Source organism: Pollachius pollachius (assembly GCF_949987615.1).
Source record: "Pollachius pollachius genome assembly, chromosome: 6".
NCBI classification, from domain to species: domain Eukaryota; kingdom Metazoa; phylum Chordata; class Actinopteri; order Gadiformes; family Gadidae; genus Pollachius; species Pollachius pollachius.
In genome coordinates this window covers 4914498-4927458 of record NC_136939.1, presented here as the reverse complement: position 1 = coordinate 4927458, position 12961 = coordinate 4914498, and the positions used below count along the sequence as shown (strand labels likewise).

Sequence of the window (12961 nt, the reverse complement as noted above, 5' to 3'; positions counted from 1 at the left end):
CACTTTCATCATCAATATCAACGCTTGACTATAGGCTTAATTTACACTACAACTAAACTTATACTATACTATCATTATTATGGATTTGCTTCTATGAGTACTTGGGAGGGGATTTGGATCGAACAGCAGCACACAATTAAACAAATAACTTAAAAATAAGAATAAAATCAAATTAATTCTGTTCGCATAGAAGTACAATGCTACTGGATGTGGTTCGGGTGTATGTGTAGTGAAGTCAATCACTGCATGTTTAGGATGACATGTGTGTGTGTGTGTACTTCCTGCTCCGCCCCCAGACTCCCCCAACTGACGGCGGCCATCGAGCTGGTGACGGAGATCTCCCGGCAGCTCACGGAGGGGAAGAACCAGGCAGTGGCCGGGATCAGCAGTACCTTCGACGACCTGGAGAGGGCGCTACAGCAGCGCAAGAACGCCCTGATCACTGACCTGGAGAACATCTGCAGCTCCAAGCAGAAGGTGGAGACAGATGTTTAGACATGGCCGCTGGCATGGACGCTTTCTTGACATTGACTACTCTATTTTAAAGCTGCACTATGTCACTTTTCTATTTGCTCCGTTAAACTTAACTCTGCGCTAGAAAGTTTCTCAAGTATGACAGAGGGTCAAACAGACGTGCGATATGACCTTTCACATCTTCGTGCTACTTTGACTCCATCTCTCTCTCTCTCGCCTTCCTCAATCTTTCCCCTTCTCTCTCATCCAATGGGCTTCCTTCCTCTCCGCTCCTCCCTGTGTCCTCCCAGGTGCTGCAGGCCCAGCTGACCTCCCTCCTGCAGGGGGCAGAGCACATCCAGAGCAGCTGTGGCTTCACAGAGCAGGCCCTGAGCCACGGGAGCTCCACGGAGGTAGGTCCCAGCGCACAAAGAGGACCCACAGCCAATCCAACCACGGGAACCAGTCGGTTAATGTGACTGATGCTAGTTGCAGCCAATGGAATTGCAGCGACACCAATGCAGTAAAACTTGTTAACTAAAAGCAGAAATCTCTAAATAAATTCTTACGCTGTTTATGTTCCAAAAATGTATGCTCCTTGAATCACAATACGAGTAAATAGAATTTGTTCTGGTATATGCTTGACAGATCCACACCACCAAACCACAGTAAAATGACAATAATGATGCAGTTATTACACGCTCTTTCCCCTGTGTTTGGCGGCCAGGTGCTGCTGGTGCAGAAGCAGATGAGCGAGCGCGTCACGGCGCTGGCTAGACACGACTTCCCAGAGAAACCGCATCAGAACGCACACCTGGACTGTCAGGTAAGAGCTGTCAGTTCACACTGCCCCCACCCCCCCCCGTTCTCCTCTCTCTCTCTCTCTCTCTCTCTCTCTCTCTCGTGCTCTCTCGTACCTTGATCTCTCTCTCTCGCTTCTCTCTCTCTCTCTCTCTCTCTCTCTCTCTCTCTCTCTCTCTCTCTCTCTCTCTCTCTCTCTCTCTCTCTCTCTCTCTCTCTCTCTCTCTCTCTCTCTCTCTCTCTCTCTCTCTCTCTCTCCCCCTCCCTTTAGAATAGTTCTCTCACTAGAATAGTTCACATTGCTCCCATTTTTTGATGAATAGATGTTTTAGTATCTTCTGTCATAACACAATGTTGATTACGGGTACGGTTTGTATGGTTATTAACTAAAAGTAACTAACTTATTTTAAGTGTGGGTCACTGAGTGTGTGTGTGTGTGTGTGGCTGTATCGTCGTGTGTCTCTGCTGCCCCCTGCAGGTGGAGACGGACGGGCTGCGCCGCTCCATCCAGAACCTGGGGGTCCTGATCACCACGGCGGCCGTGGCCCACACCTCGGTGGCCACCGGGGAGGGCCTGCGCCACGCCACCACGGGGGTGCCACAGAGCGTTACCGTGACGACCAAGGACAAGGTAGGGTACCGGACAGAGTCCAGGATTACATTCAGCAGTGGGCATTTTTGGTTGATATCTTCGTTTGTTTTTTTGTGTTTTTTTTTCCAGGGGAACATTTGATTTGCTTCAGTAAGAAAATGATTGAATCAATAGATTTAGTTCATTTAACGTTATTTTTTACATATAGTAGTTATAGTTACATGCAGCAGTTTGTTTGCAGACACTACCTAGAGCTACTCTGAGGTTATGTGGTGGTTGTTCAATTCTTGTTCTCTCTCTCTCTCTCTCTCTCAATTTCAATTTCATTTCAAAAAAGCTTTATTGCCATGAGAAATATACATTTGCATTGCCAAAGCAGGTGAACAATAAAATGTGCGATATTATAAAAATTACAAAAATTACAGTATCTCGTATAAACAGACAAGTTAAAGATTGTGTGCAGAGTGAGTCCAGGGGGATGAGTCTATGGGGAGTTTGAGGTCCTTCTCTCGTCACAACAGGTGACGAATCTTGCTGCTGCGTTCGCACATTGTTGTATTTCTCCCAACAGGTATGGCTGTTTGTGGGCATCTGGAGTGTCTTTGAAGTCCTTCCATGTCTTTGTCCATGTCTATCCCTGATGTCTCCGTATGACTGTCCCTCCCTTTACATAACCCTGTCCCCTATCCCACCCCACCCCCCCCCCCACAGGACGGGGAGCTGGTGCGGACGGGCAACGCCCTCCTGCGGGCGGAGATCACCTCGGCAGGCGACGGCGTTGCCGCGGCCGACGCCGAGGTCACGGACAACAAGAACGGGACGTACGAGGTGGGCTACGTCCTGCGTGCCGAGGGGGACTTCCTGTTCAGCCTGGCGCTGTACGGCCAGCCCCTCCGCGGCAGCCCCTTCCGCCTGCGGGCCCTCAAGCCCTCCGACGTACCGCAGTCCCCCGACGACGTCAAGCGCCGCGTCAAGTCCCCCAGTGGCACCGGGGGCCACGTGAGGCAGAAGGCGGTGCGCCGGCCCTCCAGCATGTACAGCACCACCAAGAAGAAGGAGAACCCCATCGAGGACGAGCTCATCTACAGAGTAGGTGGGTGTCCCCCCCCCCGCCGGGAGTGCTAGGGGGGTAGGGCCACGGTAGGGCCCCAAGGGTTTAGGGCCACGAGGTTTAGAGCCCAAAGGGCAAGGACCGCAAGGGCTAGGGCCACAAGGTGTAGGGCCCCAAGGGTTTAGGGTCAAGAGGCTAGGGCCACGAGGTTTAGAGCCCAAAGGGCGAGGGCCAAGAGGCTAGGGCCACGAGGTTTAGGGCCCCAAGGGCGAGGGCCAAGAGGCTAGGGCCACGAGGTTTAGAGCCCCAAGGGCGAGGGCCAAGAGGCTAGGGCCACGAGGTTTAGAGCCCTAAGGGCGAGGGCCAAGAGGCTAGGGCCACGAGGTTTAGAGCCCCAAGGGCGAGGACCGCAAGGGCTAGGGCCACAAGGTGTAGGGCCCCAAGGGTTTAGGGCCAAGAGGTTTAGAGCCCCAAGGGCGAGGGCCAAGAGGCTAGGGCCACGAGGTTTAGAGCCCCAAGGGCGAGGGCCAAGAGGCTAGGGCCACGAGGTTTAGAGCCCAAAGGGCGAGGGCCAAGAGGCTAGGGCCACGAGGTTTAGAGCCCCAAGGGCGAGGACCGCAAGGGCTAGGGCCACAAGGTGTAGGGCCCCAAGGGTTTAGGGCCAAGAGGTTTAGAGCCCCAAGGGCGAGGGCCAAGAGGCTAGGGCCACGAGGTTTAGAGCCCCAAGGGCGAGGGCCAAGAGGCTAGGGCCACGAGGTTTAGAGCCCAAAGGGCGAGGGCCAAGAGGCTAGGGCCACGAGGTTTAGAGCCCCAAGGGCGAGGACCGCAAGGGCTAGGGCCACAAGGTGTAGGGCCCCAAGGGTTTAGGGCCAAGAGGTTTAGAGCCCCAAGGGCGAGGGCCAAGAGGCTAGGGTCACGAGGTTTAGAGCCCCAAGGGCGAGGGCCAAGAGGCTAGGGCCACGAGGTTTAGAGCCCAAAGGGCGAGGGCCAAGAGGCTAGGGCCACGAGGTTTAGAGCCCCAAGGGCGAGGACCGCAAGGGCTAGGGCCACAAGGTGTAGGGCCCCAAGGGTTTAGGGCCAAGAGGTTTAGAGCCCCAAGGGCGAGGGCCAAGAGGCTAGGGTCACGAGGTTTAGAGCCCCAAGGGCGAGGGCCAAGAGGCTAGGGCCACGAGGTTTAGAGCCCAAAGGGCGAGGGCCAAGAGGCTAGGGCCACGAGGTTTAGGGCCCCAAGGGCGAGGGCCAAGAGGCTAGGGCCACGAGGTTTAGAGCCCCAAGGGCGAGGGCCAAGAGGCTAGGGCCACGAGGTTTAGAGCCCCAAGGGCGAGGGCCAAGAGGCTAGGGCCACGAGGTTTAGGGCCCCAAGGGCGAGGGCCAAGAGGCTAGGGCCACGAGGTTTAGAGCCCTAAGGGCGAGGGCCAAGAGGCTAGGGCCCCGAGGTTTAGAGCCCCAAGGGCGAGGGCCAAGAGGCTAGGGCCACGAGGTTTAGAGCCCCAAGGGCGAGGGCCAAGAGGCTAGGGCCACGAGGTTTAGAGCCCAAAGGGCGAGGGCCAAGAGGCTAGGGCCACGAGGTTTAGAGCCCCAAGGGCGAGGGCCAAGAGGCTAGGGCCACGAGGTTTAGAGCCCAAAGGGCGAGGGCCAAGAGGCTAGGGCCACGAGGTTTAGGGCCCCAAGGGCGAGGGCCAAGAGGCTAGGGCCACGAGGTTTAGAGCCCCAAGGGCGAGGGCCAAGAGGCTAGGGCCACGAGGTTTAGAGCCCCAAGGGCGAGGGCCAAGAGGCTAGGGCCACGAGGTTTAGAGCCCCAAGGGCGAGGGCCAAGAGGCTAGGGCCACGAGGTTTAGAGCCCCAAGGGCGAGGGCCAAGAGGCTAGGGCCACGAGGTTTAGAGCCCCAAGGGCGAGGGCCAAGAGGCTAGGGCCACAAGGTTTAGGGCCCCAAGGGCAAGGACCGCAAGGGCTAGGGCCACTAGGTGTAGGGCCCCAAGGGCTGTTGCCAAGAGGGCTAGGGCTGCAAGGCTAGGGCCACGAAGGCTTCTTTTTTAAAAAACGATTAATTTCATGAGTCAAATCTATCAGCTCATGAACTTCTTTGTCATTTTTTGGCTGGGTTAGTGAAGGTGTCCCTGAAGTTGAAGGTCTTTGTCTCCTCAGGTTCAAGAGGCCGAGAGAAGGGCGAGTTCACCAACCTCCAGGGCATCTCAGCCTCCAGCAACGGCAGGGTGGTGGTGGCAGACAGCAACAACCAGTGCATACAGGTGGGACTGACTGACTGACTATGATTGACTGACTGATGATTGACTGACTGAATAATGACTGACAGACTCGTGACTGATCATTGACTGACTGACTGATTGACTGACAAATGATGACTGACTGATTGATGGACGACTGAATACTGATCAATGACTGACTGTATTTGATTGATTGACTGATTTGATTGATTGACTGATGACTGACTGTATTACCGGTGCACCAACATACACAGTATGTACACATCAAAAACATGTCACCCTTCAGCCCAGCTCTGTAGCACTGGAGTCTCACCACTGTGAGTCTTTGCACCAAACTGTTCTTCTGACCTCCCTTCGTCCGCAGGTGTTCTCCAACGACGGGCAGTTCAAGATGCGGTTTGGGGTCCGGGGGCGTTCCCCGGGGCAGCTCCAGAGGCCTACGGGTGTGAGCGTGGACCTGAACGGGGACATCGTGGTGGCGGACTATGACAACCGCTGGGTCAGCATCTTCTCATCGGACGGCAAGTTCAAGGTGACATAATGACCCACCGATGCAAAGACAAACACATGTTTTTGATGGTGTTCAATTTTGAAACACTTTTTTTAGTTAAGCATTTACCTTAGCGTCTATTTTTGTTTTCATTAGTACTTTGTCATTTTGTTTTATTGTATTTTATCCTGTGTTTTCGACTTCTGCTGGGCTGTTGCAACAAACAAATAACTCCTACGGGGGACTAATAAAGTTGTATCTTATCTAATCTACCCCATTTTGTTCAAACAAATTCCCAACTCCCAAATCCCGTCATCATACCCTATTCTGTATTTACATCTCCATCTGGGATGCTGTTTTATTCACCTTTCCCCCCCCCCCCCTCCCCTTCCCCACTTCCTCCTCCCCAGAACAAAATCGGGGCGGGGCGTCTCATGGGGCCGAAGGGCGTGGCCGTGGACAGGAACGGACACATCATCGCCGTGGACAACAAGGCCTGCTGCGTCTTCATCTTCCAGTCCAACGGGAAGCTGGTCAACAAGTTTGGAGCGCGGGGGACGTCCGAGAGGCAGTTTGCAGGTGAGGGGAGGGGCTTATGAAAGGTAGTTAGCAGGTGAGGGGAGGAGCTTATGAAAGGTAGTTAGCAGGTGAGGGGAGGGGCTTATGAAAGGTAGTAAGCTGGTGAGGGGAGGGGCTTATGAAAGGTAGTTAGCAGGTAAGGGGAGGGACATCTGATGGGTAATTAGCAGGTGAGGTAGTGGGGCTTCTGATAGGTATTTAGCAGGTGACGGGAGGGGCATCTAATGGGTAATTAGCAGGTGAGGTAGTGGGGCTTCTGATAGGTATTTAGCAGGTGAGGGGGAGTGTTGAAAGGTAGTTAGCAGGTAAGGGGAGGGGCATCTGCTCTCATCCTCTCCTCTGATAGTGAACCAAGGGGACATGTAGGGATAGTTTGAGAGGTAAGGAGGGGTTCCCGCGCACTGACTCATTTTGGCTCTGTGAAGAGCGTTTAGGTTATGCCCTCATTTCCTATTGCCTATCTCTCACCTCTGAATACCCTCCTCTATGTCTGTTCTTCCTCCTGTTCTCCCCTTCAGAAAAACTTGGCCCAATTGTAAATAAGTCAGTCCCAGTTTTCAGTAAGTATTGAGTGTGGGGTTGGTACCACCGTAGTCTGTAACCCAGTGCCTTGTCTAACCTTGCTCCCTAGTTACTCTCAAACACACCTTTTGATCAACCTGTTTTTATTTAACTCATGTGAGGTATGGTTTGTTGTGGAATGTGATCAGGAAGATCAATAGTACCATGTCAATCGTGTTTTGTTGATTCTTCCGTATTTGTAATTGTTTTATATGATGATAATGTTGGCATATGAAACTGATGTGACGTGACCGTGAAATAACAGAATCAAATAACATTGTGATGACAACATAAGCAGGAAATAGAAGTGAAACGTGTGTCAAATCATGCAATAACACTATAGGAAGCATCAGTGATTTCTCCTTTCACTATCTGTATCTAATACTTCAATAATACATTAAAGCATTCAGCCTTAAAACCATCTAATGCTTACAACTATAAAGTTGTGAGAGCCCATTGAGATGGAGTGGTTTTGTGATTGTTTGGTTGTCGTATGCAGAGATTGACTTCAATTTAATCAACTTGGAGCATCTTTGTGCATGAAACAAATGGCTCTTGTTTTTAAACAATCAAGTGATTAACTCTGATTCTACAAAAAAAAAAGAAAGTATATTCAATTGGGGGTAAAAGTCTGGATTTTGAGATTAAAACACTGATATATTTTTTTGACACAACTCTACTTATGGTTTAAACGGTTAAAGCAAGTGTTGGAAAACAAGGTGGGTGGCTATCGGCATAATCCTCATTCCCAAGTGTAGAAAAAGACATCAAACTGTGCATTAACACTGCAATACGATCCCTTTCCTCCAGGTCCGCACTTTGTGGCTGTGAACAACAAGAACGAAATCATTGTGACTGACTTCCACAATCACTCTGTGAAGGTAAAATATGAAAATATTGCAATTATTAAGTAGGGCTGAACGATTAATCAAATTCAAATCGAAATCGCGATGTAATAGAACGCAATATGCAAATCGCAAAGGCTGCGATAAAAAAATAACTAAAAAAGTATTATTTTTTGTGTGTTTTTTTCTATTTTTTTGGGGGGTTGTTACCGTTACTGACAGGAGATCAGTAAGACTTCGATTTATTTTTGTTTTACAATTCAATAATTAAATAAAAATGTCATAATATCAATTCATCTCAACACATCTGCCTGTCCTAAAGGAAAGAGCAGTTTATATGTTGACTGCTTCCAATGTTCTGTTGGTCATACTATAAGGAAATTAATCAATTTAAAAAATCGCATATTAAATCGCAATCGCAATATTGGCCAAAATAATCGCAATTAGATTATTTCCCCAAATCGTTCAGCCCTAAGAATGATCATCATTCACCCTCACCACTGTATAAACACTGCAAAGACTCACTTCTCCAGAGTTCACCTGGACTCTGCATAGCCATCCCGTCCCACCCCTCCTACTTATGTTGTTTGTCCTTGCACTTAATGTACGTAATGTACATAGTATGTTTTATATGTCGCACTTAGTAGTAGTACTTAGTTGTGTAGCATTTATCCTATCTATCTTTTTTGTATACGGGGAATGGGGTAACCTAGCGATTGTTAGTGCCTGGCTTGTTTCTATGAGCATCCTTACCATACTGACAACGATATATTTTTGTTTCTCTTTCTTCTGACAAATGTACTTATTCTAAGTTGCTTTGGATAAAAGCTTAATGTCCTCAATGTAAATGTAAATGTGAACATCAGCCTTATTTAAATAAATATAGATCCATACCTCGGCAGGGATTACGTCTCAATACTTAGTGTCAGCGGTCACCCGACTCGGTGACGAAGTGGCGGCCATGTTGTCTCCTTGTTGCTCCTCAGGTGTACAACGCGGACGGAGAGTTCCTCTTCCGGTTCGGCTCCCACGGGGAAGGGAACGGCCAGTTCAACGCGCCCACCGGCGTGGCCGTTGACGCCAATGGAAACATCATTGTGGCCGACTGGGGGAACAGCAGGATACAGGTGAGATCCCCGACCTTGACCCGCTTAAAGTCCTGACTGACACAGGCTCTCACTTCAGGTCAGCTGACATTTAGTGGAACGTCTTATGGAGCTTATTCTTAAAGTGTTAAAACTTTAGAGCGAGAAAACACAGAGCAACACTGTGTCACATCTGTGTGTGTAAATTCCAGCCCTGGGTAAGGGTAACTTCTCTTTCTCTCTCTCTCTTTCACTCTTTCGCTATTTTTCTGTCCCTCCTCTTTCTCTGTCTCTCGTCTTTCTCTCTCTCCTTTCTCTGTCTCCCTCACCTCTCTCTCTCTGCCTCCTTCCTCTCTCTCTCTCTCTCTCTCTCTCTCTCTAACATAAACAGAGTGTATTGTGTGGACTGTGTCTGGGTGATCTACCGCCAGATACCTCCAGAAAGGTCTTATCTTCTCTAGAATGTGAGCCCTACCCCCAACCCAACCACTTTATTACAACCAGATGGGCGAGGGTTGAGAGAGGGTCATTCCTTGGGAGGGGGTATCATGGATTTACGACTTTGGTGTTTACAGAACTGTTCCAAAATAAACATTCAAACGGTGAAACCTGTTGGAACTCAGGAATAGGGGGATGGAGAGAGCATTTTGTAATCCCTTCCTCGTTTTTCGTGTGTGTGTGTGTGTGTGTTTGTGTCTATGTCTGTGTGTGTGTGTCTGTCTATGTCTGTGTGTGCGTGTGTCTGTCTGTGTCTGTCTATGTCTATGTCTATGTGTGTGTGTGTGTGTGTGTGTGTGTGTGTGTGTGTGTGTGTCTTAGGTCTTCGACAGCACAGGTTCTTTCCTGTCCTACATCAACACGTCTGCGGACCCCCTGTACGGGCCCCAGGGTCTGGCCCTCACCTCGGACGGGAACGTGGCCGTGGCCGACTCCGGCAACCACTGCTTCAAGGTGTACCGCTACCTGCAGTGAGGCTGGGCGGAGGACAGCGCACGTCAGCGGAGGACAGTGCACGTGAGCGAGACTTTCTCGTGCACGTGAGTGGAACTCTCTCGTTGCACGTCGGCGGAGGACAGTGCACGTGAGCCAAACTCTCGTGCACGTGAACGGAACTCTCTCGTGCACGTGAACAGAACTCTTGCGTGCACGTGAACAGAACTCTGTCGTTGCACGTGAGCGGAGGACAGTGCACGTGAGCCGAACCCTCTCGTGCACGCGAACGGAACTCTCTCGTGTACGGGAGCGGAACTCTCTCGTGCACGTGAGCGGAGGACAGTGCACGTGAGCCGAACTCTCTCGTGCACGCGAGCGGAACTCTCTTGTGCACGTGAGTGGAGGACAGTAAACGTGAGTGGAATTCTCTCGTGCACGTGAACAGAACGCTCTCCTGCACGTGAACGGAACGCTCTCGTGCACGTGAGCGGAACTCTATCGTGCACGTGACGTTCCATGGCTTGATCTCCCAAATCCCGCCTCTGCACCAATATCGCTTAGGAAAACCCCCTAAAAGGTTGCGCTGAGATTCCTCTTGACTTTTGTTCAACTGCCGTTCTATTTACCGTATTCTATCTTCAATCTACCACCAAATGTTCTGAAGTTGTAAACTTTTAAGTCACACACTATCGATGACTTTACATAGCGGCGGGGAGTTGCGCTTGGAACGCCGGGCATTCTGGGTAATGCTTTCGATAATCTTAAAGGCTATTGCTTCGCTGGAGGACAGACATAGCAGTCTCCTGGTTATGCGTTACTGGCGATAATATATTTTACCACAGCAACCTGCAATACAGTGTGCTACCTTTACTGGTCATAACTGGTAGAACGGCCAGAAGAGATGAACCCATACTGGCCATGGTTTAATATCAAGCTAACATAGCCGTAGCCATGAGTATCCCGAGTGTAAAGAACTGACGTATCAAATAAGGACATGAATCATATGCCTTCATGTGCTAAGGGTTAGTTATCCATAATCAGCCTTATGGGTAGGGTCAGAGCTTTATGATGATATGTCACTAGTCTAGCGATGTGCGTCAGTATTGTCAGCTCATCCTTGGCTACCAATCAAACTTTGTGGTTTAAAATGAACTTTTAACGATCGCCTTTCCTATATGGCCCAGATTCCCGGTGTACACAAAATCCAGATTTCCCTTTTCTATGCTGTTTCTGAATCCTTTCCATTCATTCCAATGAGACGCAGGCAAAGATTACAACAAGGATTCATCCTCTATCAGGCTCTTTTATGACTTTAACCAAAGCACCCACCCCCCCAATCATATCAACATAGTATAATATCCTACATTATGGTTGTATTGTATAGCTCTAGTTCCACACACCGAATCGTAAGAATCTAAACCAGACATCAAGACAATCGGATTGCCCGTACACATATTATATATAATTAGACAGATTTTATTGTTGTCAGTTTACTTATGAAGATAAAATAGGTTGTCTTTTTTGTCCTTGATCTCTGAACATCTCCACTCCCATTGTTGTCTGCGGAAAAGTACTAGGCCTCAATGTAAGTAGATTAGGAGTCATTCACACCCCCCTGGTCTGTGGCGTGGTCCTGTCTAGAACCTCAGGGTTGGTATACATAGGCCTACTCAATATATATATATATATATATATATATATATATATATATATATATATATATATATATATATATATATATATATATATATATATATATATATAGGGCCAAGGTTAGTTCCCTATATAACGGATATATAACACACTGTAGTATATCAATACATTCAACGGTAGTAGGCAGCTGTTTAAAGTAGGAAACATCGAGAAACACATTATAAATGTGTTATTGCGCTGTATGATTTTCCAAAGGAATTGTATTTATTTTTTAGATTTTCTTTTCTACATGATTTCCTCGAAATGTATTTTTCTAACGGGTGCATTTTGACCTCGCTCTCTCTGCTCTTTGCCAACCAACTGCTGACTGTCCCTGGGGAACGACAGCACCACCTAGCGTTGGGGATCCTTTCAACGTGCTCACATTAAGACAAACAGTCGCTTCCCGCTGCCAAAATGTGTTGTTGTACGTCGTTGTCGAACGTTGCACAAAGATAATGAGAAAAAAAGGTTAGATAGTTTACAAGAGTAATATATGGATTTGTGTGTATTTATCATCCACACTTCTTTTGACTGTAACGTATTGTGTGTCGCAAAAACGTGCGGTCCTAATTGCAGACAGGCACTTTGGGACACAACCGTGCGCTGTGTGTTTACTTCGTGTTCGTTTGGTCTTTCGCTTTATACTCACATTTAACTCAGCGGTTGCCTCACTTTGCTTACATCCCGCGTTTTTAGGGGCTTTTCATTCAGCCGTCACAACCTCAACGTTCAACTGCTTTCCTAAAGGCGTGTTCACACCAAGAAAGAGTCGGTGCAAATCCATACAAACGCGCGTTTAGAGGCAAACCTTTCGCCCGAGAAACCTGCGGTGCGGATTGATGCATGGTGCAGCTCAAACACCCAGGTTCACACGGATGTCGCGTGATTCTACTCGCGAGAACCCCTCGCTCGAGTGGAAATATTTGAACTTTTCCGCGCATTTCGCCTGATGCTGGGTCGTCACAGCCAATCAGCGTTCACTCCCTGAGCTGAGGTCCAGAGTGAACCGCAGCATGGAGGAGAAAGTTATTGTTGCCGTTTGCGGACTCCCGGAGCTCTATATCTATGTGATATAATATCACGGCCAAAAGCTGTGGGCCGCCTCCGGACGATATTATGAATCTTAAACGAATGCGTCGGGTTCTCCGACGTCTCTTGTACTTCCACAACGTAAAGCAAAGGCTCATAGTGGTTGTTATCTTGGCCCTGGTTGTGATTTAATTGCCGAAATAAAACGTAATCGGTCATAAGAGGAAGTCCCTCCTATTACACTTAAGGCAAGTAAATCCAACTCATGCAAATCACTCGAGCGAGTAACGTTTTCTACTCGCGCGAGCAAACTCAGACTTCGTTTTTGGTGTGAACGCACGATAAGGGATTAGTCCTGGTTTGCTTGTGGCTACGAACCGGTAAACAGGACCTTAAAGATGGGGTAACATTGCGGTAGCTCCTTGGGTTAGCTGTGCAGGCTACAGAGCACTATGATGAAGACTGCTAAGTTAATCACATGCACTTGTTTACATTAAAGTTCTGATTGCAGAAACTGGTTACCATCTAGTTTCTACAACCTTTGTAGAATTTAGTCACGCTAATCAATTTCTTTGTTTAGATAATGAATAATCTTGAGTTTTTTTGTTTTGCAGTTCTAAA

At 48.8% G+C, this 12961-nt stretch overlaps 1 protein-coding gene across 1 annotated transcript in view; it reads left to right on the top strand.

Annotated features, from left to right (window-relative positions):
* The window catches only part of trim3b (tripartite motif containing 3b), a 31286-nt gene extending 20810 nt beyond the window's left edge, over positions 1-10476 (top strand). Inside the window, exons 6-16 of the mRNA XM_079738730.1 lie at positions 297-477; positions 765-866; positions 1181-1279; positions 1733-1885; positions 2558-2939; positions 5044-5147; positions 5488-5655; positions 6024-6192; positions 7564-7634; positions 8585-8725; positions 9503-10476. Coding sequence (XP_079594856.1) covers positions 297-477; positions 765-866; positions 1181-1279; positions 1733-1885; positions 2558-2939; positions 5044-5147; positions 5488-5655; positions 6024-6192; positions 7564-7634; positions 8585-8725; positions 9503-9655 — 1723 coding nt within the window. The 3' untranslated portion in view covers positions 9656-10476. The remainder of the gene's footprint in view (positions 1-296; positions 478-764; positions 867-1180; positions 1280-1732; positions 1886-2557; positions 2940-5043; positions 5148-5487; positions 5656-6023; positions 6193-7563; positions 7635-8584; positions 8726-9502) is intronic.
* The last annotated feature ends 2485 nt before the right edge of the window (positions 10477-12961 follow it).